A 27,089-nucleotide genomic window follows, 5' to 3' on the forward strand; every position below is an offset into this window, starting at 1 on the left:
GCAACCACAGGCAAGAATGACGGTGTTCTCAGCAATCAGCCACAATGTGGGAACTTCTGAGGAGGTAGAAAGAGGAGACTAAGTCTGATAAGTTGAAGGATTCTAGTTTAATTTCTGAATAATATATAAAGAGTTATAAAAACGCATAAAGTACGTGGCTGTATTAAAATCTTACAGGGTAGTATCTAGAAGAATTTCACAAAGTCAAAATTTGTAAAATCCGCATTGTATCTGAAAAATTGATGAAAACCATATTCTCATCTTTAAAGTATGTCTTTCCTATGTCCTCTTACTTTTTCACTCATTAAACAAATAATCATTAAATAACAGAAAAGACTGCTTAAACTGACTGCAATAAAATTACAGGTTTCTTTTTTATGACAAAGAATATCATGATCAAAATTAAAAGATAAGCCACAGACTAGATGTTACTTACAATAACAAAGGATTACTATATCCAGAATATATTATAATAAAGAACACTTACAAACATGAAAAACATTGTTATCTCAAATATCCAAAACTGACATCACTGCTTAAGAAATCTGAGCTCATTCTTGAAGTATTCCCCCACTTTCTTCAATCATCCAACTTCATTATTCCATCAGCTATGAGAAAAGATCCACTAATTTTGTCTTTCCTTAACTGAAGTCCTATGCCAAACATGAATGCTGAATCACATTTAGTTTGATTTCCCCCATTCCTTCCATCCCCCAGAATTCCAGAAGCAACCTCACACTTAGCCATCACCACACATTCCTGGAAATGCCACTGCCCAGGAATCAGAATACAAAGAGATCTGCCTTCCATCTGGAAATGGCTGCAGCTCATTCAAGAACAACAGATGATCCATGGCCCCTGCTGACCCACCCAAGGCTAGCTTGGCAGGGTAGCGGGGTACAGAGCCCTTCCTCCAGGCTCTGCCAAAGGACTCAAGTGGTAATAGTTTGGCCACTCAAGAGCTTCCTTTACAATTTAACCTCCAAGGGTCTCTCATCTCTCCAGTAAAGATTTTTTTAAAAGCAATGGGCTATTTCCATTTCATGTTCTGTTAAAAAGAAAAAAAGAAAAGGAATGGGCTAGGAATCTGAATAGAAACACAGAGATGATACAATGTTTTCTTGCTTACTTCCTGAAGTATGAGTGATCCAAACATGGGAGAAACAAAAATAGAATTAAAGACTTAAGCATATTATTCCTGGAAACTTCAGAATCACTAAAGGGCCAGAACTTCTTCCACCTGCCATTAAGCACTACAGGAACAAAATGGTTCCGGATGCTGCAGTTACTCCATGTTATATAACTAGAAAGAAGTGTCAGGGCTGGAGCTGGTACAAGGGCCATGTCAATCCACACTGGGTTTCCTGACTTTCTTGAGGGCACCAATTGGCAGCCTCTCTTAAGGTGGCCCAGAAGGCAATCTCCTAGCATCTCCACTGAGCCTGGGAGCTGAGACTTAGAGGGAGAAAAGGAACCTGTGTCCAAAAGTGGAGATTTTTAAAGAACAAAGAGAACAAGCTTGTTCGCTGCCTCAGGGAATTGTGGCCCTTCATCAGGGCTAAGGCTCCACATTATTGTTCGTAGTCATACCCATTCTTCCTCCCAGAAATCCATTTTGAATGGTGGCAGAAGTACAGAATAGTATACAAATCTTTCCAACACACACCTCTTTTCTAGGGCCCCATGTGTGGTTGGCTATGACAAGAGAGGAAACAAGGGCTAGCTAGGTGGCTCACATCTGTAATCCTAGCACTCTGGGAGGCTGAGGTGGGTGGATTGCTTGAGCTCAGGAGTTTGAGAGCAGCCTGAGCAAGAGCGAGACCCCCTCTCTACAAAAAATAGAAAAATTAGCTGGGCATTGTGGCACATGTCTGTAGTGACACACGCCTGTAGTCCCAGCTACTTGGGAGACTGAGGCAGGAGGGTCACTTGAGCCCAGGAGTTTAAGGATTCAGTGCACTCTAGCCAGGGCGACAGAGTAAGACTGTCTCCAAAAAAAAAGAGAGACATAGGAAATCAGAAGGGCATAAGTATTGCACATTTTAAGAAGGAATGGGCAGCTGGGTGGGCCCACTGTGCTTTTAATCCCAACAACTTGGAGGCTGAGGCAGGAAAATCATTTGAGCCATGGAGTTTGAGGTTACAGTAAGCTATGGTCATGCCACTGCAAAGAGAAACATCAACAGCTCATTCTGATTCTTTATTTGAGAGAGGACTTGGACACACCCACTAAAGTTATAAACCTCTGTGAACTAAAATATAATTTTAAGGCTCACCCCCCACCAGCTGACTAAATGAACCCCCTCACGGCCAAAGGAATATCCTAAAACTAAATTGCCTGCCAGGAGGAAAGAGGTCAGACATGCCTTATCATGCCCCTCTCCCTTCTTGGGGACATCCTTTGTAACCCATTAACAGGCCTAAGGGTATGCAAGACAAAACTACAGGTCCTCAATTTATACAACAAATATATGTCTGGTGGCTTATCTCTGATAAACAGCTCCTATGTTAAAACATTCCAAGCCTTTAGACAAAGCTTCATGTCTTTAACCAATTACAAGCCAAAGAAATCTTTAAACCCACCTATAACCTGTAAGCCCCCCTGCTTTGAGATGGCCTACCTTTTCAGGCCAAACCAATGTATGCCTCCCACGTACTGATTTATGACTTTATCTGTAACCCCTGTCTCCCTGAAATGTATAAAACCAAACTGTAACCCAACCATAGCTTGCTTAAGGCTTCTTGGGCGTGGCTCTGGTCATGGTCCTCAAATTTGGCTCAGAGTAAATCTCTTTAAAATTATTTTACAGAGTTTGGCTTTTTTTTTTCATTGACACCTCCAAAAAAAAAATTTTGGGGGTGGGGACAGAGTTTCACTCTGTTGCCCTGGCCAGAGTTGTAGTGGCATCATCATTGCTCACTACAACCTCAAACTCCTGGGCTCAAGTGACCTTCCAGCCTCAGCCTCCTGAGTAGCTGGGACTATGGGCATGGACCACCACGCTCGGCTAATGTTTTTATTTTTAGTAGAGATGGGGTCTCGATTTTGCCCAGGCTGGTCTCAAATTCCTGGGCTCAAATAATTCTACCACCTTAGCCTCCAAAAGTGCTAGGATTTCAGGCGTGAGCTACCCCCCCAGCCAATCCTCCAAAATTTATCACTGTTGTGTCTGTTACTCTGAGAGAGAAGACAGTAAAACTGGTCCCATGAACAAACCAAAGCATGCTAGTAATCTGTAGGAAGGGAAAAGAAAAAAAAAAAAAAATCAACATCACTCAGTTTACTTTCCCATTTTACTGGTTAATACTTTGAAGCACTGAGGCTATAATTCACCAAAAACAAAACAAAAAAAAAAAAAACAGTGGTTGAGAAAGGGCTGTGAATAAAGACTGGCTTTTCAGAAGCACAGCATCAGACTTTTCGGTAGATACCACGCTGGGAAAGCACAGGAAGCAAGTAAGAAGTCTGAAACCTTTGCAAACTTCCCAAATTAGAGAATACTGCTATAGCTATAGCACATAATTTCCTCCAAAAAAATGCATTCAAGTATAACTGAAAATTTTAAATGATCCCTTCTGATCCTTAAGAATTTCTGATTTAGGAGATGAGAAAAGAGCAAGGTTGAAAAGTAGATGCTGTGTAGGGCAGAGCTAAATTACGAGTCCCCATACCCCAGCCTAAAACAAACATCATTTACACTTGATCTTAGCCAAAAGGCTGAGAAGCAGTAAAGCATCATTTAAAGCCATATCTTGGCAAAATAATAAACTAATGCATGTCATGAGCCTTCTGAACTATCTTATTAGTTGAAACCTTAATTGTTAACTTTGTGAATGCAAAAGCATGGAGAGTAAACTCTGGTCAGGGAAAAAGAAAATAGGTAAAGCCCTTTCTGACTGGCCATTTAAAAAATACAGCAAACCTTTTCCTTGGGGCTATAGAAAATTCAAAGAAAATACGTATCTATCTGGGAGGCCACAGTAGCTTTACCTCCTAGTGGGTGAAAAGAAAGGAATAAAATAAGGATAGCTAAAACATTAAGTACAAAGTCTCTAAGCTAGAAGAGCATTCAGCAGTGGCTCTCCCACAACCTTACACCTCACAATGTCACCATCAAAGAAAAAAAATCTCATCCTTGCCTCCTCTCTCCTCCTCATGCCCAATCATGGATTCTGTACCTAAAGAGTACTCCTAAATAACCTAGTGTACTGTTCTCCATACCACTGCTACCATCTGGTCTGGATTCCTACACCAGCCTCTGCACAGTCTCCCTGCCTCCTGATTTGCTCCCCTCCAATCCACCCTACAGAGAAGTGAGCTTTCTGAATCTGATCATATAAGTCTTCACCCACCCAGGATCTTCCACAACACTTCAACACTATCCCTCTGCACTGAGGATAAAATTAAAATGCTTAAGTCCTCTTCTGATTGCTCACCTCGAGCCTTTTCTCTGATCACCACATACCTCCCCTCCAACCACTTCCACTCACACTCCTCGGCTCCATGCTCTCCAGCCTCAAAAGCACAGTGCTCTCACGGGTCTCTGGGTCTTTGCTGATGCTGTGTTCCTCTTTCCCCACCTCTTCATCTAACAGATGTTAGATTCTAATGACTTAAATATAACTCATGCTCTCTTTCAGGTCTTAGTTTAATGGTTAGCCCTCCAGAAAGCCATCTCCAGGTTCCTTCCTTTGTATTCCACTGTGTACCCAACGTTGCTAAGCTGTAATGCCTGCAATAAAGCTGCAGAGAGAAAGTAATTACACTGTTTGAGAAACTACATTCAAAACTAGATGTATTCACCATACATCAAATTCAAAGCAAATACAAATTCAAAACAAATACTTCCTGCTTCTGTATTCCCAGTCGGACCAAAGACCACTTGAAAACTTCAGAAAACAACAATTCAGAAATACTTAAAACATCTTCCCTTCAGGAGACCTATAGTCCCAGCCCCAAGTCTGTGGTGAAGCCTTCTAGAGATGGAACCCAACTATCCCTAGTCATGTCAAAGGCCATCCAACAACTTCTCCAGTCACCGGCTCTGTTCACAGGAGCACTGGGCCTAGCCCACTAGCAATGCTCATTACCCTTCTTCAGATATTTACTCATGTTACAAACATTGATTCATTCAGTCATCATAACAGCCCTGTCAAGGAGATCATGCTCTAATGGTTCACATTTTACAGACGAAGACACTTGCCTCACAAAGCCATAAGTAATAAAGATAAGATTTGAAATCAGGTGGTTGATCTGGCTCCAAAGTCCATGCTCTAATCCACCACACAGCATTATCTCCCTTCTACTCCTATTTCCCTGAAAGCTATTATATGTGGGAACAAAATAGAGAGTTCAGAGACAGATCCATACATGTATTGTGCCTTGGTTTACAATAAGGAGTTCAACAAAAATGCAATGCAGAGTACTGATCAATTAGATAACCATACTGGGGGGAAAGGGGATGAACCTTGACCCCTACCCCACATGACACAAAAATCAATTCAGAGGGATCACAGACTTAAATGTTAAAGTAAAACATTAAAGCTTCTAGAAGATAACAGGAGTATATCTTCATGACCTTAGGGTAGACAAAGATTTCTTGAACAAGACACAAAAAGCACTAAACATAAAGGGAAAAAAAAATGATAAATTTTATTTCATTAAAGTTAAAACACCTATTATCAGAAACATAATTATGAGAGTGAAAAATCAAGCAATGTAGAGGGAGAAGGCATTTACAATATATATGTCCAACAAAAGACTCCTATCTACATATAAAGAATTCCTACAAATCAGTTAGAAATAGGTAGAAGAAGGTCAAAAGATGTGTTCATAAAAGTGAAAATGGTCACAGCATATGGAAAAGGGCTCAACATCTTAAGTAATCAAAGAAATGCAAATTAAAACCAGAATCAGAAGCTCCCACTCTGGATTATTGGGAAAGGGTGTTAAAGGTCCTACAAAGTCACTCTGAAAACCAGGTCAATGTCTGGCATGCTTTTATGACATAGGTTTGCAAAACAATCTTCTTTCTGCCCCCAGCATGCCCAAACACTCTGCTCTTTCATGTCTCTAACCCTGGCACACAGATAGGGAAGACAGAAACTGGTATCAAAATTGGCACTACATCATATGTAAAATGGGAATAATAATTTTTAAAAATTGGCACTACTTCATTTCTAACAGGGAGATCACTATAAACTCTGACTCATGCTCTTTTGAAAAAATCTTCCCAACAATAGATATTCAAGTTGTCTCAGGAAAAGGTGATAAAAACTTTCTGGTGAATGGGAGAAGGAAGACAGAACAAATACAGAATAAAAAGATCTGGCTTAAATACGTAATTTAAGAAATGGTGCTGGTTATCTAAATTGAGAACAAAATGCTAAAATCTGACTATCTGAAACGCAATGGAGAGCCCATAATGCCCTCCATTTGTCCGTCCAAGTGCCTTCAGTCACAGGGTCTGACTGCTCCCCGAGGCTCATTCACAGTCCCTTTTTCTGGTGATTCCTTTTGTTCATGAAAATGTGCCCAGCCTTCCTTGTCTTCATCCAGAACAAGAGAACAGCAGACCTAAAGCTCAGGTTCCAGAGTTTTCATTTTGTGGAAGGGAACCTAAAGGCTCAAAGATTGCAAAGTCTTACCACAGGGACTCTGCCACTGACTGGGCAAGTATGCTCCCCTCTCAAATCTCTGGACCTGAGTCCACACATCTGTCAAAGTTGAGCTAAGGGTTCTTCCAGCACTAAAACAAGCCTTATATGGAAGAACAACAATCCATTCCCTGGGAATGAGCATATGAGTTCACTGTTGCTCAGTTCCCAGTCTGTGTCTTCTTGCTATGGATGACCTAAGAACCCTACCTGGAAACACCACACTCTCCCAGCAGAAATTCCATTAGAAGAAAAAATAAGGCAACCTCTGTCACTCACTAGAGCCACTCACCATCCAGCATGTCTTCCTCTTCATCCCTGTCGTGCTCCTCCACTGCCACCTCCTCCTCCTCCTCCTCCTCTTCCGCATCCTCCAGCTCCACGTCCGGGTCCAGGTCTGGATCGCTCCCTGAGGCGGATTCGTCTGACATGGCTCCCAGAGGTCCTCAGTGGGCATTACCGACTCATGGTCCACTGCAAGGGTCCTAAGAGGAAGACAGGAGGCATCAGAATCACCAAGGATTTCACTTAGAAGGACAAATCTTTCAAAGAAAAAAATGCTGAAAATGAATTCCCTGGGTCTTTTCCAAACAAGGCAAACTAACCATACCCAAATCTCAACATTGCCTATGAGTGTACTGGTCCTGAGACACGTTTTGGTGACTCTGCCCAACTCAAGCTTCTCTTGGCTGCTTCCACATGAAAATATTTTAAAGTAACAACAACAAAAAGCATACACCTCACAATCCCATTTGTTTATTCCTTCCTGCATCAACTGTTTTCTAATACCAACTCTCTATACCTATCTACACATATATGTACAGTACCTGACTTATGGTGGTTCAACTTACTGATTTTTCAACTTTATGATGGTGCTGAAGTGACATGCACTCAGTAGAAACTGTACTTCAGATTTTGAATTTTGATCTTTTCCCAGGGTACTAATATGCAGTACTATACTCTCTGGTGATGCTGGGCAGCTGCAGTGACCTGAAGCTCCCACTCAGCCAAGTGATCATGGTACTCTATAGTTTACCATGTTGCCCAACTGTAGATAATGTAAGTGTTCTGAGCACATTTAAGGTAGACTAGGCTAAGCTATGATGTTCAGTAGGTTAAGTGAATTAAATGCATTTTCAACTTATAATATTTTCAACTTACAATAGGTTTACTGGGATGTAACACCATTGTACATAGAGGAGGATCTATATATAATCACAGGTGCTATTTTAGGGTTTGGAGACACAGCAAGAAACAGCAAAACATCTAGGGAGTACTAAGGACTTATGTGGGCCAGGAGGAGATGCTATTTTATATAGGAGTGTCAGGAAGTTCTCACTGAGCAGAGGCCAGCAGAAAGCAAAGAAGCCATATAGACATCTGGAGGGAATGTGTTCTGGGCAGAATGAGCACCAAGGGCAGAGCCCTGGAATAAGAGTGACTGGGAGTACTCAAGAAATAAGGAATGGATCCTGCCTAAAGCAAGGCAGAGTCCAGCCCTGGAGCACAGAAGGAGGACAGTTCACTCTCTAATCACCTGAATGAAGGACTTCCAGTGGGCACTTACTCTGTATCATGCTGTCACTCTTCCCAAGTACGTGGGGAACTTCAGATTCCCCATAGCTCAGAATGCCCCTGTGGCCATGTCTGCTTTCAGGCTCTTTCCTATCTCTTAGCTCAGTTCTAGCTCCATTTCTTCCAAGAAGCCTTTGCCAACTTCCCCAGGCTTCTGGAATCATATTCCTTCTTCTGAACTCCAATAGCCATGCTGACCGCACTATCAATCTTCACTGAAGGCTGCATATGAGCTACCTAGGAAAGTGGTTTTTCTTCTTTGGCCTCATGTCCTGATCCAACAGTAAACCCCTAAGAGCAAGAATTTAGCTGGGAATTTTATTTTTGTATCCTAGCACTAGAAGCATGTCCTACCCAGATTATTCATTCATTCACCTGCACTCCCTCATTTGCCAACTTGCTATACCAGGCACTGTGCATGTCTGCCTGTTTATCTCTCTCTCTCGTTGACTATTAGCTATAAATCTACCCTCATTTCTTCTTGAGGGTAAAAAAAAAAAAAAAAACCACACAACATGGTAAAGAGATGGCTAGATGGGTAGCTCTGTGATAAAGTAAATAACAGCAAAATGTTTACTTGCAGATTCACTGACCAATTCTTTCCATTTTTCTGTGTATCAAATTTTTCATAATGAAAATGGGAGGAGAGAACAAGGTAAATAATCTTTTATAAGACAAACTTGCTACAGACAACTACATCAACAATCAGGTCATCCTCAAATTCCTCCCATCTCCCAAAATAAAAACTAAAGTACAAGTCTCTAATTATTCAATACAAAAACTATTCCAGAACTGAAATCTCTTATTAAGGTTCAGACACAATTTGAAACAGAACTTCTATCTTCTCCTGAACAGAAAACAGAAAAGAAAACGAGGTGGCGGTAGGGAAAGCAAACTGGATCATTTAGAGCTTTGGAAAACTAGAACTTCAGTTTAGCAACGCCTTGAGTTAAAAATAATAGGAATTAAGAGTATGTTGCCAGTTGCAGTAGCTTATGCCTGCAATGTTAGCATTTTGGGAGGCCGAGGTGGGAGGATTGCTTGAGGCCAAGAATTCAAGACTAGCCTGAGCAAGAGCAAGACCCTATCTCTACAAAAAAATAGAAAAATTGGCCAGGTGTGGTGGCATGTGCCTGTAGTCCCACCTACTCAGGAGGCTGAGGCAAGAAGATCGCTTGAGCCCAGGAGTTTGAGTTTGCAGTGAGCTACGATGATGTCGCTGTATACTAGCCTGGGCAACAGAGTGACATCTTGTCTCAAAAAAAAAAAAAGTGTGTGTCTAAATGGTTCATGTACCTAGCCTCTCAAGACAACTAGAGCAAAGAACAGCTGTGAAATGATTTAGTAATAAAAATTTAAATTTTTGCATTAATAGCTCACTTCCAGAAACAACAGCAAAGGGCATTAAGGGACAGAGAAGAAAGGTAACCCACAAATACAAATTAATATAACTAATGCTGAGCTACTATCCATTTAATGACCAGGCAGATTCCAAATCTCTGTAGGAATAGCCCCTTTGTCTCTAGTTCATTTAGTAGGTTTTAGAAAGAAAGTAGTAAATCAATTAGATATCAACAACTTTGGAAGTGAAATTTACTTCTCAACATTTGTAGTGTAATTAATTTTTGAATATTAGTAATAATATATAATAATTCATCAGTAACTACTCTGTGGAAGTCAATGTTCATAATCAGCATAACCCCTATTTCATCTTGGACTCTTGAGATTAGGAGTGTTTTCTTTGCAGTGTGCTTAGCTGATTATGGAGTGGCTTTTAGAGAACAATTTTTAATTAGCAGGTATCTTTAGGTAATCTGAATGCCTGTCATTCTAGAGAAGAAACTGTGTGGTAGTGAAATGACAATCACTTAGAAGTAAATAGTAATAAGGAAAAGCCTTCTATATACTCCCAGCTAACAAACATCTTCAAAACAACCTCAGCCCCAAGCTCCTAATAGAGAGAAGCAAACATCAATTAAACAACCAATAACCACACATACTATTAGAATATGAGAGATATTTATCCAGCCCCCTGCTCAAAATGTTTTAAAAACAGAGGATACTTTAAAATAGTACCCAGACGCCTATAATCTTAGTACTCTGGGAGGCCGAGGAGGATGGATTGTTTGAGCTCACGAGTTCGAGACCAGCCTGAGCAAGAACGAGATCCCGTCTCTACTAAAAATAGAAAGAAATTAGCTGAACAACTAAAAATATATACGGAAAAAATTAGCCAGGCATGGTGGTGCATGCCTGTAATCCCAGCTGCTTGGGAGGCTGAGGGAGAAGGATTGCCTGAGCCCAGGAGTTTGAGGTTGCTGTGAGCCAGGCTGATGCCACAGCACTCTAGCCTGGGCAACAGAGTGAGACTCTGCCTCAAAAAAATAAAATTAAATTAAATTAAAAAAATAAAATAGTGCCCAGGCCATCACATATCCACAATAGAGAAGAGACTGGAAAGTGGTGGAGTTCCTAAGTCCCACCAAATTTAGTTTTTCTCTTTCCCTCCCTGCTACCAGCCACTAAATTTCTTTACAAAGGTGACCCAGCTCTCTTCTCACCCCTTTTAACAATAGTAACTACTTAAGGCGTAGGTTTTGCTGTTACTGATCTCCTTCAAAAAGGCAACAAAGAGAAAATGGCTGAGGAAAAGCTGGTCTTCAGGGGCAGCAACACAATTACCTTCTGTTTCTAAGGGGTTTTATTCACACATACAGATATCTCCATGTGGACACAGGCTTTCAGAATACAGGGAAGGCAGCACTGAGTCAAGCTCTTAGAATTGTTAGACAGACATGAGGGGGAAAGGTGATAAGGAAAAAAATGCATCTCCCTTATTTGTTCCTCATTCCATGTAAAATACTGCTTTAATCTCCAGTGAAGAGGTGCTCTATCTCCAATACTCAGAGAAACTAGGAGAGGGATTATGAATGTGCTGCACCTTAATGAGGACTTGTGTTCCTACAAAGCAAATTCTGGGAACCAAATTCTGTTTTAATGAAACTAGAGAACTAGCTATTTAAAGAACTCTAAAGAGAACACTCTGAAAAGCAAATATTTAACCCCTAAGTATGTTAATAAATCTACAGTTTAATATATTGAGGTTGCTAAAAGGATGCTATAATTATGAAGAAACCCACAGCTAATCCCAGTCCAGCCCCTCATAGCAATCTTGAGAGTGAAAGAAAAGGTAGTTCTGACCTGCTAAGTTCAAAGACAACGACACCTGTCTATATAGCGGTGCCTGGCCAAGAAACAGCAGAATTAAGCATTTGGGCACAGCCCTTAGAGATCTGGAGGTTGGGAGTGGAGGTGTAATATACAGAAGGAAACACACACACACACAAGCAAAGCCTTTGTTCATAAAGCAGACCATGTTTAGAGAGTCCACACTGAAATCATAGGACTGCAGGCGCACATACACTTCCTCATCACTGTGGGGCTGCCCACAGAATTTCAAAGATGTCCTTATGGTCTTCGGCAGCATCATGATCCTACCTTTTAAATAAAAGAATGCTTCCCAAACCACCATGTCCTCGTTAGTTTTGGTGACTTTGAGTAGTACTCAATTTCCTCAAATGGTCTCAAGGCAATTCCATAGCAAGTGCAACTTTGTTTCATGAAGAATATACACAAAACCCTAGATCTAAGCTAATTTACAGGGAGGAGGGGGGGAAAACATTGAATCCAAAGCTTTGGGCAACATCCCTCCAAAGAAACCCATTAGTCAAAGAATTTATAATATATAATTAAAAGATAAAACAAAGAGTACAGTCCACATATAGTACTCACTGAGTACCCACAGGATTCTTCCAGTCTGCTAAGAGATCCTCTGTGGACTGTTAAAGTTATTTCAAAACACTTTTCCTGTGCAAGGCAATGCACTGCTCCAATCACACCCAATGTGTACTTCAAATCTCCATGTAGTCCAGATGCCTTTTGAGTACACCAGTTACTTAAAAACACATTTAGGTATACCCCAAGCAGCCACAGAGTTAAAGTGACATGGCTCAACATCTTTTAATTGAAAATATGAGACTTTTGGTGATTTGGACCTTAAGACAAAATAAGAAAGGAAAAGCGAACAAACACATTCAAGACTCCAAGGAGCAAGGCCACAGGAGATAACTATCTCCAAAAGGCCATGGAGCCTGGCCCACGGAATCAGCACCAAGCACAGCAGAGGCACTAGAGACATGTCTACAGAATCAGTTAAGAAATCTAAATTCCAGCCTCAGCTCTACAGGTTATTAGCTGCATGACTTTGGGCAAGTCAGTTCTCCCTCAGCTTCAAGCATTCCTCTTATTCCAGCCCAGGAGAGAGATGGGCCTGAGTTAATCTTCAAGATCTCTTACAGATTCTAAGATAGCAGTTCTCAAAGGGTGGTCCACAGACCTGGGGGTCCTTGAGACCCTTTCAATGGAGTCACAAAGTCAAAGCCATACATGGTTTAAAGAGTGATTCAAAGTGCAAGACAGACCAATGGATTTTTATGTAACAGAGTACAAAAAGTTCCTTGATCGGTTTCAAATTCCATATTACCATTAACCTTTAAGAAACTATGACTTGTCAGAGTTTTGGCACAGTATCAAAGAATACACACAATTAGCTGAAAAGACTATTAAAACACACTCCCTTTTCCAGCTACATTTCTGTGTGAGGTTGGTTTTTCTTTATGTACTTCAACAATGTAGTAAGTCAACAACAAAACAATAAGTCACAACAGACTAGATATACGTCTGAGAATCCAGCTGTCTCTATTTAGCGAGACATTTTCAAATTTTCAAATGTGTGAAACAATTCTACTCTTCTAATTTTTTTGTTTTAGAAAAGTTATTTTTCATTAAAAATCTTATTTATGTTAATGTGAGTTTATTATTTTTAAATACATTAACATTTTTTAAATCCTGTTTTAATTTCTAATAGAGCAGATATTGTGAGATATAACCGACATGAACAAAACCTCCTTGGGGTCCTCAATAACTTTTAAAAGTATAAAAGGGTCCTAAGACTCAAAAATTTGAGAACTGCTATTCTAATACTATAAGACTCTAAGATCTATGGTCTCCTCCCTCAAATTTTCAGATATCACAAAGAAAGAAAAACTGGAATGAAAAGGCCTCTTTGTTCTAATCTCAGCTCTAAACATTGACTTCAGGAGTCACATATTCTCCACTGTCATCAACAAAATAAGAAAAAATAGGCTCCCCTCATTTGAACTTGTAGAAAGGACTCAAACACAAGTTCTTCAAATGAAAAGCTGTTTCTAAACAGCATCCTATTATAAACATATAAATAACATACACTACATGCTCCTGCAAAGCTGTGACTGTTCTCTCATAATTCTTTTTTTCCCTCTATTATATTACATTTGAGCCAGTTTCTTCAACAGGCTATATCTAGTTTAGCCAAGAAGCCAATGTCTATGCTTTGCTGAATCGTAATAATTCTAATTAACCTTCTTTGGAAGGCTAAAGTGCAGACTCCAACAGCCCCTCCATTCCTAACTCCTTATTCTATGTTTACATACTGTTAGGCATCCTAGATAACAAACCTCATATTTTCAGTTACGTTCAATATAGGACTCCGAACCTAATGCATTCTGTGGCCCAGAGTGAAGCATCCCTTGTTTTTGGGTGTCAGTCAGTGTCTAACCATTTCATTGCAATTTGGGAAAAGAGTAGAAAATGTGCCTGGCCTGTAGATTTCCAGGCCCTAGCAGCAGCCTCCAACAATTCAGAAGGCTTATATCTGTACAAGCCATCAACACCAGGATAAAGATGCTATAGTCAACAGACTCAAACCCCTGAAAAGCCCACTGATAACTGAAACAATTATTTAATTTTGCTTTCCAAAAGTTGTCCCACTTTGGGCTGCCTCTAAACTTGACAGGAAGTAGCAGATTTTTAAGGAAGATCTAGAAATAACCAAAGCCTGTTTAGGTAATTATTTGAGAGGAGCTTCAGTGAAAGAAAAGAGGTCATGATCTGTGGAGGACAAGCTGATAATTCTATCACTTAATAACTAATCCTCCCACACTTGGGCATTTTCCAGTGTCAGGGATAGTCAATACTTTCATTATCTGCAGATTTAACAATCAGTTAAAACTCACTAAATGGCCAGGGGTACAGTGACTTACACCTTGAATCCTAGCACTTTGGGAGGCTGAGGCAGGGGGATCAATTGAGGCCAGGAGTTCGAGACCAGACTGGGCAACATAGTAAGACCTCATCTCTACAAAAAATAGAAAAATTAGCTGGGTGTGGTCTCAGCTATTTGGGAGGCTGAGGCAAGAGGATCACTTGAGCCCAGGAGTATGAAGTTGCAGTGAACTACTATGATCACACCACTGCACTCCAGCCTGGGCAACACAGTGAGACCTTGACTCAAAAAAAATAAAAACAAAAACAAACATTAACCAAATGTAGTACAAAATGCCTAAACACAGAAAAAAGAGTTAACAAACAAAATGATTTCTCAGCAAAATGATAAAGCAAATGCAATGGTATTATTACATTTTAACTGCTGACCTTGATGATTTTTGATAAACACACTGGGAGGAAACCATAGCATAAAAACCAGGAGGTTCTTTTACTAAAATGCACATTCTCTATACCCCGACATAAAGAGACTCTGAGGTTTTAGATCCAGTTGTTCTATGAATCTTCAGAGAAAGAATAGAACAGAAGGGATGAATGAGTATCAATACTTGGAAGTTTTTGCACCACAGGAAACCAAAGCCATTACTTAAGGATACAGCCTCCTAGGGTATTAATCTAAAAAAGAATACTAAATAGCAATAGAGATGCAATTTAAAACAGGAGGAAGAAAATGGTTCTACAAAGAGAGTTTGAACACATCCAGATACCAAAATCTGAAAAACTGCAGGTCTTCTTATTAATAATAAGTTTACATCCTTCAGGTCAGAAACTGACCCTTACCTACTCCAAGTTGTTTATGTTAACAAAACAGCTCACCACTGTATAAGCTTTGGTACTCTGTGGAATGTATGCTTCTAGAGAGTCACATCTCCAGAAATTCCGTTCAGCTCAATAAAGACTTATTAAACAACTACCATCTAACTAGGGACACAAAGATATACAGCTCAGGTCAGAAAAGGCAAAAAGCATTATGAAGAGTGAGGCCCAAAGTGAGTTTCAGAGAAAAAATTAGACAATAGGAATGTCCAGGGAGTGGGGAAGAAGGCAGAGGTATGGACTGGGGGAAACTGGGGAAGAGGTCAAAGATAGGGAATTTCATGAACAATGATTCAGAGACTAGCAAGGGCAGACTGTGTTTAAAGAAATCCAAGAAGTTTGAATTAATGACGCACAAAGTAGGAAGTATGGGAGAATAGTAAAAAATGAGCCTGGAGAAGTAACAGGGCCAAGATCATAGAGCACCTTGGATACCTGCTAAGGAGATTGGATTTTACCCTCTAAGCAAGAGCAGAATGACACAATCAGATCTGTCTTTTATAAAGATGGCACTCTATGGCATTGCATGTTAATGTTAAGCACATATGTATGCAGTTTCAAACTGAGAACAAGTCCCACCTCATTTTGCTATGCGACCCTGAGCAAGTTACTTAATCTCTCTGGGCCACAGTTTCCTTACTTCGAAATGGAAGTATTCCCATCCTTCAAGGTTGCTTATGAAGATCAAGTGGTGAACAAATACAAATTATACTATGAAGATACACAGCTCAGTATGTAGCACATTGTGAGTATTCAAAATATGGGTCTGGAAGAAAAATCTGCTGGAAGAAATATGCAAGAAGGAATAACAGGGGATAAGAAACAGAAGGCCAGTTAAAAAGCCAGAGGAAAGACCAGCTTTGAAAACTATTTGAGAGGTAAAACAAACTAGGTGAGTATTTGTTCTTCAAGCCTCAAAGAAAGAGTAAAAGACACATGAAGTTTCTTTTCTAGGTTTCCCTTACCAGGGCCCAGAGTGCCTCCTCCTCAGACACCAGCTCAGGCTGGAGAGCAGATGCCACACATATTTCGGCTTAGCACTGCTGAGGAGGCAATAGGTATATCATAGGGTGGGAGCTCTTTGGTGTCAGAGAGACCTGATTTAATGGCACCACTTAACTGGAGCAAATTACTTAGTTTCTGGTCATCTGTACAACTGGGGTAATGACACCTACACCTAAGGTGCTGTGAGGGTTCACATAATATATGACCTAGCAATATAATAGTCACTCAATAATTTAGCACAACACAAACAAATCATACATAGATGTGAAACACACTTTACAGTGTCTCTCATGAGAATACTGGATAGCCTTACAGTGGCTCCAGCCCACTTAGAAGCCCCTGTAGCTGGGACTGCCCAGTACACATCAGTACATTGGTTCTCACATAGGCAACCAATGTTCCATTTAGGGAGAGGTTGCTTTTATTTCCAATACATGTATAACCGTAATATGTGCTATCTGGTTCCTAAACAAATAAAACTGGTTTCAGAGAGTTCATCTCTGGAGCAGCAGCTGGGGGACAGTTTTACCTGAAAGTTAAGTAAAAACTTGGCCCCACGTCCAGGAAACAGGTATTCCTCTAAGACAAAACTGGATAAACCAATTCTACAAACAATGAATGAATAAACAGTAGGGAAGGAAAGAACTCATAGACAGTTAGAATAACCGACATGGAAAGGCTCACCCATAGTCAAGGGAACCGGGGCTGGGTGTAGTGGCTCACACCTATTAATCCTAGCAAGCTGGGAGGTCAAGACAGGAGGACTGCTTGCGCTCAGGAGTTTGAGACCAGCCTTAGCAAGAGTGAGACCCTGTCTCTACTAAAAATAGAAAAATTAGCCAGACATTGTGGCGTGCACCTGTAGTCTCAGCTACTCGGGAGACTGAGGCAGGAGGATAGCTCGAGCCCAGGAGTTTGAGGTTGCAGTGAGCCTTGATGATGCCATTGCACTCTAGCCAGGGCAACAGAGCGAGACTCTGTCTTAAAAAAAAAAAAAAGAAGGGAACCCAGTGGGGTTCTGGAACGTATCAGTTTGGATCTGAAGCAGTCATGGGAGGCAAAGATTTACCAAGTATAAGACAACAAAGTTACTAAATTTAAGATATCTGAGACATAAATTATTCTCCATGTTAAGCCAAAGGAAAAATTTATAGAAGCAGCAAGAACCAAATGTTCTACCCTAAGATTCAAGACTCTGGCGCAGAAAGTCAGGCCCAAGGCTGCCATCATCACCTTGGTGGCTGCCACTGCCATTGGTCTCGTTCCCCCAACCCCCACCACAGCTGTGGAGCTCTCCACAGCCACATCCTGCACTGAAGATGATTTCTACTGCCCTGTCATGAGGTGCTCAAGATACCCATGCAGACTATGGCCTATCAGCACATTTTCCATAGAAAATGTTTCCTGACTGCAATGAGAGAAAGTGGAATACATTGTCCCCTGTATCATGGAAATGTGACTAGAAGAGAAAGAGCATGTCTTGAATGAATCCTAGACCTTGAAATTACCACGAGGAAGGTTTCCGGTAGCTGCAGATGCTGTGCAAAACAGATTAAATTCTATTGCATGAGACATGATTACAAATCTTATAAGGAGTATCAGGATGAGGCCAGGTGCAGTGGCTCATGTCTGTAATCCTAGCACTTTGGTAGGCTGAGATGAGAGGATCGCTTGAGGCCAGGAATTCAAGACCAACCTGAGCAAGAGCAAGACACCATCTCTACAAAAAATAGAAAAATTAGCTGGGTGTGGTAGCATGAGCCTGCGGTCCCAGCTACTTGGGAGGCTGAGGCAGGTGGATCACTTGAGCCCAGGAGTTTGAGGTTGCAGTAAGCTATGATGATGTAACTGCACTCTAGCCCAGGTGACAGAGCAAAAGCCTGTCTCAAAAGAAAAAAAAGGAATTATCAGGACGAATACGGTGTTTCTTCTATCATTCCAAACTTTCAGATCTCTCAAGATTCAATAGAGAACAGTAATGTTCTGTCCAATAGAGAACAGTAATGTCCACATCTGATGACAAAAAAACTTACCAAGAGAATACAAGTTCTTCTGGGCATCCAACCTTTAAGTGTTACCTATGTCAAGAATCAGATTTTATTAGACAGTATTTACTGAATCACTGTAACAGTAATCACTTATTTCAGGGAGTTCCTGTGACAGGTCCTATTTGTGTGTCTCTTCCTTGGAGAGATCCTATCTAGATTACTATAAATTGTGTTAGTCATCTAAATCAGTTTGTGGAGAATTTGTGAATCTTTAGCTAGATGAGGAAACCCAATATCAAACTGCTGTTGAACAATCTTTTCAAGTAAACATCTAAAGACTGTAGACGTCTCTGCATCTTTGTACTTGTAAGTGCCATCTTTAATAGGAAAATTACATGAAGTCACTGTTTCAATAACTTGATGTGTATATTAGTAAAAGTAATTCAGTCTAAAAAATAAAAATCAAATTAAAATATAAAGATTCAAGATTCCTTATGAGAGGTTAGGAAGCTGGAGAGATATAACCCGGGGAAGAGTATCAGTGGAGACAAAATTTAGACACATTAAATGTGAAAGATTAATAGTTTCTATTTCGATAGGCTATTTGCTGTTACTACTATTACACAGTTGATTTCTCTTAAGGAATGTGTTGACTGTATACTTCACAAGTCATTCTTTGCTATTTCATTTATGGAATAGTAAGAGAAGTGAATTTTCAAGGGAGAAAAACTTACCAAAATGCCTTCAACATGGAATTGATCTTTAAACTGGTGCCATGGCTGACGATTTTGATTTAAAAAATAAATGAAGTCTTCCTCTAAACATCTAAGAAATTTTAAAAAAATATTTGATCTGCAGAGTCAGTAGATGAAGAGCAAGGGTAACAGTGACCAGCTGACAGATGAGACCAGGTCACAGGTCTTTGGTGGAGGAATTTGGGCTGATAGCACAGGTTAGGTCAATCAGTGAATTCTACTTTGCCCTAACCAGAGCTTGCAAGACAGACCTGGTAAGGTTCATGACCAAATCTACCAATATACGAAACAGATGGTTCTGCCAGAGGCTTCTGACCTATTGAGAAACAGCATCTCTGACAACATAAAATAGATATGGTACAGCAAATTTCAGAAATATTTTCAATACCATTTTTATAAGATATTATATAAGAGGCACAAAATACTTATTAATATTTATACCTTAATTTATAAAATAAAATGTATAAGCATTTATATATGAACAGAAAAAAAACAAGAAGGAAATAGATCAAATGGTTAACTGTTTTATCTCTGGGTGGTAGTTTTATACAAAAAGTTACTATTTTCTTATTTACTCTTTTTGTTTTACAATAAACATATATGACTTTATAACTATAAAATCAACATTTTATCTTTATACACATATTCTATGTAAAGTCAAGCCATCAGTGAGCAAATTCTTCCTGGCTGAAATATAGCTTAGCCTCATCCCCATCCTTACTAGCATCATATTTTTCAGGCTGTGGTTACACCTACCTGTATCCACACCCAGTAACCAACCAGGGCAAGTGCTTATACTGCAGGCAAAGGTTCACTGGGTGTCTACTACAGGAAGCCCATCTTAGCCAGTGTTCAGATGGGGGCTTAAAGTCAGCATATGAAAAAAGATTGTCCACAGATGAAGCCACCCTTGAAAAGTCTTTTGAACTCCCCATATAAATACAGTAGTTTTATGTACGTATTCTTACAGATAGATATGTACAGAAAATAATTCCAAAAGGGTACAACATTCAGAAATTAAGCTCCTCAAGTGTTTTGCAACTTGGACCAGTCCAGCAATTTTATGAAGATTCCAGCTTGCAGGCTGTCCCTTGCAGGCCTTGGAGGTTCACCCTCCTTACCATTTCCAACAAGTCTTTGTGAATCAATAACTCTCTATAACCCTCAATTCTTTTTTTTTTCCCTATAGAATGCTAACCACCACATCACTTAGCCATCTAAGCAATTTCTCCTCTGTCAATGGTCAAGAATTCTTTAAATTTATAGATTCTGTCAGTCATACTAACTGTAATGAAATTAACAGCATCCTCTTCCTGTGTGTACTCCCTCACCAGTATATGGCTGAATTTAAGTAAACTGTTAGATGTAACTGCACTACATAATAGAGCATCTTTGAATTACGTGTACAAAAAGGGAGTCTTAGTATTGATGGGTTTACTATCAATCTGGTTGAGGAGATAGTGTAAGGCTACATTTATTAAGTGCCTAATGAATGACAGAGACCCCAAGTACACCAGAGTTCAGAAAAGGAAGCAACAGAGTCTGAGATTTGGATGTGGTTGGAAGTCTTCCTGGAGGAGGCAGACTTTGAGAAAACCCCTGAAGTAGGACAGAATTAGACAAGTGAGGAGGGGAGAAGAAGACATTCCACACAACTATCATGGCTTAGATCTGAGGAGCAATGAAAAGGCAGAAATTATTGGGTTTTCTGGAAAGGGAAATAAAATGACTCATCAATAAATACTGATTAAACATCTGTGATAAACCAGTACTGGTGGGCACTGAATATACATAGAAGAGTTATAGACTCACAGATGGTCACAGAGTATTGACTGAAGCCCTCCAGGGATCATCCAGTCAATTGACACAGATATGTAAACATATACAATAAGCAATCTGGTAAGTACAACAATAATATAAATAAGGTTCTTCTAGCAACTGATCAATGGATAAGCAAAATGTAGTACATCTATGGAATAAAGTTTTATTCAGCAATAAAAAAGAATGAAGTACTGAAACATGCTACAATGTGGATGAACCTTGAAAACATTATGGTAAGTGAAACAAATCAGTTGCAAAATGATTCCATTTATATGACTCCATTTATATGAAATGTCTGGAATAGGCAAATCCATAGAAACAGAAAATAGATTAGTGCTTAACAGGGGTGAAGGCGGGGAGTAGGGAGTGATTCTTTAATGGGTACCAGTTTCTACTTGTAGTAGTGATGGTTGCATACCTTGTGAATATACTAAAAACCACTGAATTAAACACTTTAAAATGGTGATTTGCGGTATGTAAATTATATTTCAAGAAAGAAGGGAGGGTGAAAGGAAGAGAAAGAGGGGAGAAGAGAGAAGGGGAAGGGAGAAAGAAAGACTAAAGTTCCACAAGAAGACAAAGAAGTTAATAATTTTGCTGGGAAGGCTCGTAAACGAGTCCTAAGGAGGCAACAGATCTAAGTGTTAAAAGACAAACAGAGACCAGGAGCAGTGGCTCACGTCTGTAATCCTAGCACTTTAGAAGGCCAAGCGGGAGGATCGCTTAAGCCCCAGAGTTCAAGACCAGTCTGGGCAATAGCAAGACCCCATCTCTACAAACAAATTATAAAAATTAGCCAGATGTGGTGATATGTACCTGTAGTCCCAGCTACTTGAGAGGCTGAGGCAGTAGGATCACTTGAATCCAGGAGTTTGAGGTTGCAGTGAGCTGTGATTGTGCCACTGCACTCCAGCCTAGGCAATAAAGCAAGATGCTGTCTCTTAAAAAAAAGAAAAGTAAAAGAAAATAAATTAGGCCAATTAATAACTCTACAATGGCCTCTAAATGCTGAAGTAAAATGAAGAGCCACAGATCTCTCACTTTAAATCAAAAGCTAGAAATGATTAAGCTTAGTGAGGAAGGCATATTGAAAGCTAAGATAGCCCAAAAGCTGGGCTTCTTGCACCAAACAGTTAGCCAAGTTGTGAACACAAAGGAAAAGTTCTTGAAGGAAATTAAAAGTGCTACTCCAGTGAACACATGAATGATAAAAAAGCTAAACAGTTTTATTGCTAATATGGAGAAAGTTTTAGTGGTCTGGATAGAAGATCAAACTACCCACAACATTCTCTTAAACCAAAGCCTAATCCAGAGAAAGGCCTAACTCTCTTCAATTCTATGAAGACTGAGAGAGGCAGGAGAAGAGGCAGAAGAAAAGCTGGAAGCTAGCAGAAGTTGGTTCAGAATGAGGTTTAAAGAAGTCATCTCCATAACATAAAGAGAAAGGTGAAGCAGCAAGTGCTGATGGCTAAGATAAATGATTGAGATGGCTACACTAAATAACAGATTTTCAGTATAGATGAAACAGCCCTCTATTGGAAGATGATGAAATCTAGGATTTTCATAGCTAGTGAGAAGTCAGTGCCTCACTTCAAAGATTCAAAGGACAGGCTGACTCTCTTGTTAGGGGCAAATGCAGCTGGTGACTTTAAGTTGAAGCCAATGCTCATTTACCATTCTGAAAATCCTAGGACTCTTAAGAATTATGCTAAATCTACTCTGCCTGTGCTATATAAGTGAAACAATACAGCCTGGATGACAATACATCTGTTTACAGCATGGTTTACTGACTATTTTAAGCACACTATTGAGAACTACTGTTCAGAAAAAAAAGATTCTTTTCAAAATAGTACTGCTCACTGACAATGCTCTTGGTCACCCAAGAGCTCTGATGAAGATTTACAAGATTAATGCTGTTTTCATGTCTCCTGATATATTCATTCTGTGGATCAAGAATGGATCAAGGAGTAATTTCAACTTTCAAGTCTTAATACTTAAGAAATACATTTCATAAGGCTATAGCTGCCATATATGGTGACTCCTAATCTGGGGACAATAAATTGTAAGCCTTCTGGAAAGAATTCACCATTGTGGATGCCATTAAAAACATTCATGATTTCTGGGAGGTCAGAATATCAACAATAACAGGAGTTTGGAAGAAGCTGATTCCAACCCTCACGGATGACTTTGAGGGGTTCAAGACTTCAGTGGAAGAGGTAAGTACACATGTAGTGGAAACAGTAACAGAACTAGAAGTGGAGCCTGAAGACATGACTGAATTGCTGCCATCATGATAAAACTTGAATGGAAGAGGAGTTGCTTCTTATGGCTGAGTATGGAAAGTGGTTTCTTGAGATAGAATCTACTCCTGATGAAGATGCTGCGAACACTGTTGAAATGACAAATAAGGATTTAGAATATTACATAAACTTAGCTGATAAAGCAGTGGCAGGGTTTGAAAGGACTGACTCCAATTTCGAAAGAAGTTTAGCTAGGCACAGTGGCTCATGCCTTAATCCCAGCTACTTGGGATGCTAAGGTGGAAAGGGCTCTTCAAGCCAGGAGTTTGAGACCAGCCTGAGCAACATAGTGAGACCCCACTGCTAAAAAAAAAAAAAAAAAATTTTTTTTTAACTAGCTAGGCATGGTGGCATAGTAGTCCCAGCTACTTAGGAGGCTGAGGTGGGAGAATTGCTTGAATCTAGGAGTTCGAAGCTGTGGTGAGCTATGATTGTGCCACTGTACTTCAGCAGCCTGGGCAATAGAGCATGACCCCGTCTCTAAAAAAGAAAGAAATTTCGAAGTGGGTAAAAATGCTATCAAATGGCATCTCATGCTACAAAGATATCTTCCATGAAAGGAAGGGTCAATAGATGCAGCAAACATCATTGTTCTCTTATTTTCAGAAACTGCCACAGCCACCCCATAGACTACAGTATTGTGTAAACATAACTTTTATATGCACTGAGAATCAAAAAAATTTGTGTAACTTGCTTTATTGTGATTTTTGCTTTATTGCAGTGGTCTGGAATTGAACCTGCAATATCTCCAAGGTATGCCTGTATATAATATGTGAGCTGCTATAATTATTATAAGCAAAGTTAATCTCTTTAATAGTCAAAGAAGTCTCACAAATCAACAAAAATATATTAATCAGCAGAAACGTTGGCAAAGGACATACAAAGAATAAATATATGTGAAATAAACATTTGAAAAGATGTCCATCTTCCTTAATAAGAAAACATAAATAAAAATTAGTTATCTAGGCTTCAAATTGGCAGATTTAAATAATGTTTAGTGATAGAGAAGAAATATAAATTGATACAACCTTTTGAAAGTAATTTGATAACATCTAACAAAATTTTAAACATGCATAACCTTTGACACAGAAATTCCACATATAGTAATTTATCTTAAAAAGTATACAAAGTATAGGCTGGGCACGGTGGCTCACACCTGTAATCCTAGCACTCTGGGAGGCCGAGGCGGGTGGATCGCTCAGGGTCAGGAGTACAAGACCAGCCTGAGCAGGAGTGAGACCCCGTCTCTACTAAAAAAAAAAAATAGAAAGAAATTATCTGGACAACTAAAATATATATAGAAAAAATTAGCCGGGCATGGTGGCATATGCCTGTAGTCCTAGCTACTCGGGAGGCTGAGGCAGTAGGATTGCTTAAGCCCAGGAGTTTGAGGTTGCTGTGAGCTAGGCTGAGACCACGGCACCCACTCTAGCCAGGGCAACAAAGCAACACTCTGTCTCAAAAAAAAAAAAAAAAAAAAAAGTACACAAAGTATAGAAAGATGTACACAAAAAAAGTATATAAAGATACATGTAGAAGTTACAAGATGCTTGTAACTACAAAGAAATAGAAACAAATGCCTATCACCAGTGCACTAGAAAAACAGATACAAATATACAATGAAATCTTATATAACTATTAAAAGATATCACAGACAGGTACATCCTAAACATGGAAAAATACCCAAGATAAAAGCATTAAACGAAAAAAAAAAGCAAATTACAGAAAATAGACATATCATGATATCAATTCTGTAAAAAGGAATTACTTTATCTTACACACATATACACACATCTGTTAGCATGCACAGTGGAAAAAAATCTGGATAAATATAGACCAAATTCTTAATGGTGGTTAACACCGAGATGCAGAATTATGCGTTCCTTTCTCTATTTAAAAATGCCTGAATTTTACTGTATTCATAGATTACTAGTGTAACAAGGGGAAAAAAGTCAAGGACTTTCCAAAAGCAAGAGACTGACTGAATGATGAACGTATGGTGATAGAAAGGAAGAGGAAAATATGAGACAGCACAAGCCCTAAAATGAGGTCATAGGTCCAGAGCCTGAGGCAAAGACAAGCTTTGGAAATGAGTGAGCAGCTGCTGTGGGAAATGGGACCATTAGGAGGCAGCACAGGAGTACCCTGAGGGGCAGAGAGAACTCAAGTGAGGCAGTGGGAACTGCCAGCAACCAAGACAGCACATTTTCCTGACTCCCCAGAAACACAGAGCATAGGCAGGCTAGGAGCAGTGAAAGCAGCCCGGGAAGAGAATTCACGGATGGCAACTGGCATAGCAAGCAGAGCACAAAGTCAGGTAGGCAAAGGATGTTAAGACTTGGGGAAGGCAGCCCTGAAACTGCGGACCAGGGCCAACCAGCAACCAAGCTAGGGACAGGTGGGTGAAATACAGGGAGAGAAAGATGGAGAGATGGGGTGTGGGAGACAGTGGTACTAGAAGGCTCAAGGAGAGCAGAGTGTAAGCTCAAGCCAGAATCACACTCAGAGGATTCTTTCCCAAACTTCCATTTTTCTTCCAATTTCCCTATAACATCACCTTAGGAGGAAGCTCCCTACTTGTGTCATGGGCCTCAATTACAAGACCATCTCCACCTAGTTCTGGGTTTTTCTCTTGACCACAGTGATCTGTGAGGAAGGTGGAGTAACAGAGCAGAGATTCTGCCCTATGTATGATATTATCTTTTTTGTGTGTATCCTCTATTGGCCAGAAACCTGGAATAAGGGGTGACTTTCACTCCAAACTGAAGCCCTAACAATATTCTATGAGGACACAAAAAGGGCCCTAAATATAGAATCAGAAAACACTCATTAAGTCCCAGCTTTTCTTCTTATTGGCTCTATGCACTTGAAAGCAAGCCACTTCACCTCTTTGAGTTTGCTTCCTCATCTGTACAATGGGGATGTCTGCTTCACAGGATTGTTAGGAGGATGAAGTAAATATATATGAAAGTGTTTTATAAAATATAATATCATACACATACAAAGTATACTTGTAGTAAAGCAAACATTTTTAATTTCTGCCTAATATAACTATTCATCGATGGTGCTAAGAAACCATTAAGCAAGTGCTAGCACCTCCAATGTGCCTATGCTGCCTGAAATTTTCCACGTTTTTATTGCTTCCAACCTATATTATAACAACTTCCTTCTAATACTTCAACACTACTCACAAAAATGTCTTCAATTTAACAGCTGCTGCCAAATTTAAAGTTCCTTATGTTTTGCCTCAGTTTTTCCTTTTTATCTCATATCAATTTTTATCTTTAACCTAACTACAGTTACTTTTCATGCTTTCCTTTTCTGCAGTCTGCTATGTTTATCATTTGCATGAAAGAATAACTGCATTATGTAGGCTTTGATAAGCTTCCTAACACCGACCTTCAGTAGGATTTCTATGTGGTCAGATCAACCATAAAAACTAAATCAAAGTAATTTAGATAATATACTCTCAAGTTATTTTACCACTAACAACCAAGAAGGTGACTGAGTAAAGTGGCATAATTCTATAATTTCTAGGTAAATAAGTCAGAACACACAGCCTCCTGACTAATAATTAATATATCAGTTTTAATATTAGTACAGTATTAGGCTGAGCAAAGAACTGATACAGATAAATAGTCATTGAATTCAAATTCCTGAATAAAGTTTGGTCCAATAATCTTATTTCCTGAATATGGTGACACTGAGCTCAGCTAAGTCTTCAAAAGGCCCACCAGCCAGCAAAAGTCACAACATCCTAGTGTTCAATCCATTACCCATTCCCAGCAGGTGGCAGCTTACCAATAGTTGTCAGGATACCTTGTGGCCCAAACTGACTAGTCACTTCTTCACAGGAGGACAAAATGCTCAGAGCAGTAAATGGCCAACAGAAGATCTACACAATACCAATGAAGAACTGTCATAATCTCTCCCACAGGAAATTTTTGTAAGACCCAAAGAAAGCAAATAATAGCCCCCAGCCTAAAAATTATGAACATATGAATAAGTAA

The 27,089-nt window shown here is 39.7% G+C and overlaps 1 protein-coding gene and 1 pseudogene across 3 annotated transcripts in view; one reads left to right on the plus strand and one right to left on the minus strand.

The window, feature by feature from the left end:
- The window catches only part of RAD54L2 (RAD54 like 2), a 73,925-nt gene that overhangs the window by 41,619 nt on the left and 5,217 nt on the right, over positions 1–27,089 (minus strand). The window contains exons 2-4 of one of the 3 annotated variants that reach the window (XM_045530105.1): positions 26,881–26,974; positions 18,249–18,293; positions 6,950–7,142 (exon numbers count right to left, since the gene is read on the minus strand). In XM_045530105.1, the coding sequence (XP_045386061.1) occupies positions 6,950–7,088 (139 nt within the window). In that variant the 5' untranslated portion in view covers positions 7,089–7,142; positions 18,249–18,293; positions 26,881–26,974. The remainder of the gene's footprint in view (positions 1–6,949; positions 7,143–18,248; positions 18,294–26,880; positions 26,975–27,089) is intronic. The other 2 variants (XM_045530104.1, XM_045530106.1) reach the window with 2 other exon arrangements.
- Positions 15,857–18,538, plus strand: LOC123623393 (annotated as a pseudogene).

Source organism: Lemur catta, chromosome 18, assembly GCF_020740605.2.
Source record: "Lemur catta isolate mLemCat1 chromosome 18, mLemCat1.pri, whole genome shotgun sequence".
Lineage (NCBI taxonomy): Eukaryota > Metazoa > Chordata > Mammalia > Primates > Lemuridae > Lemur > Lemur catta.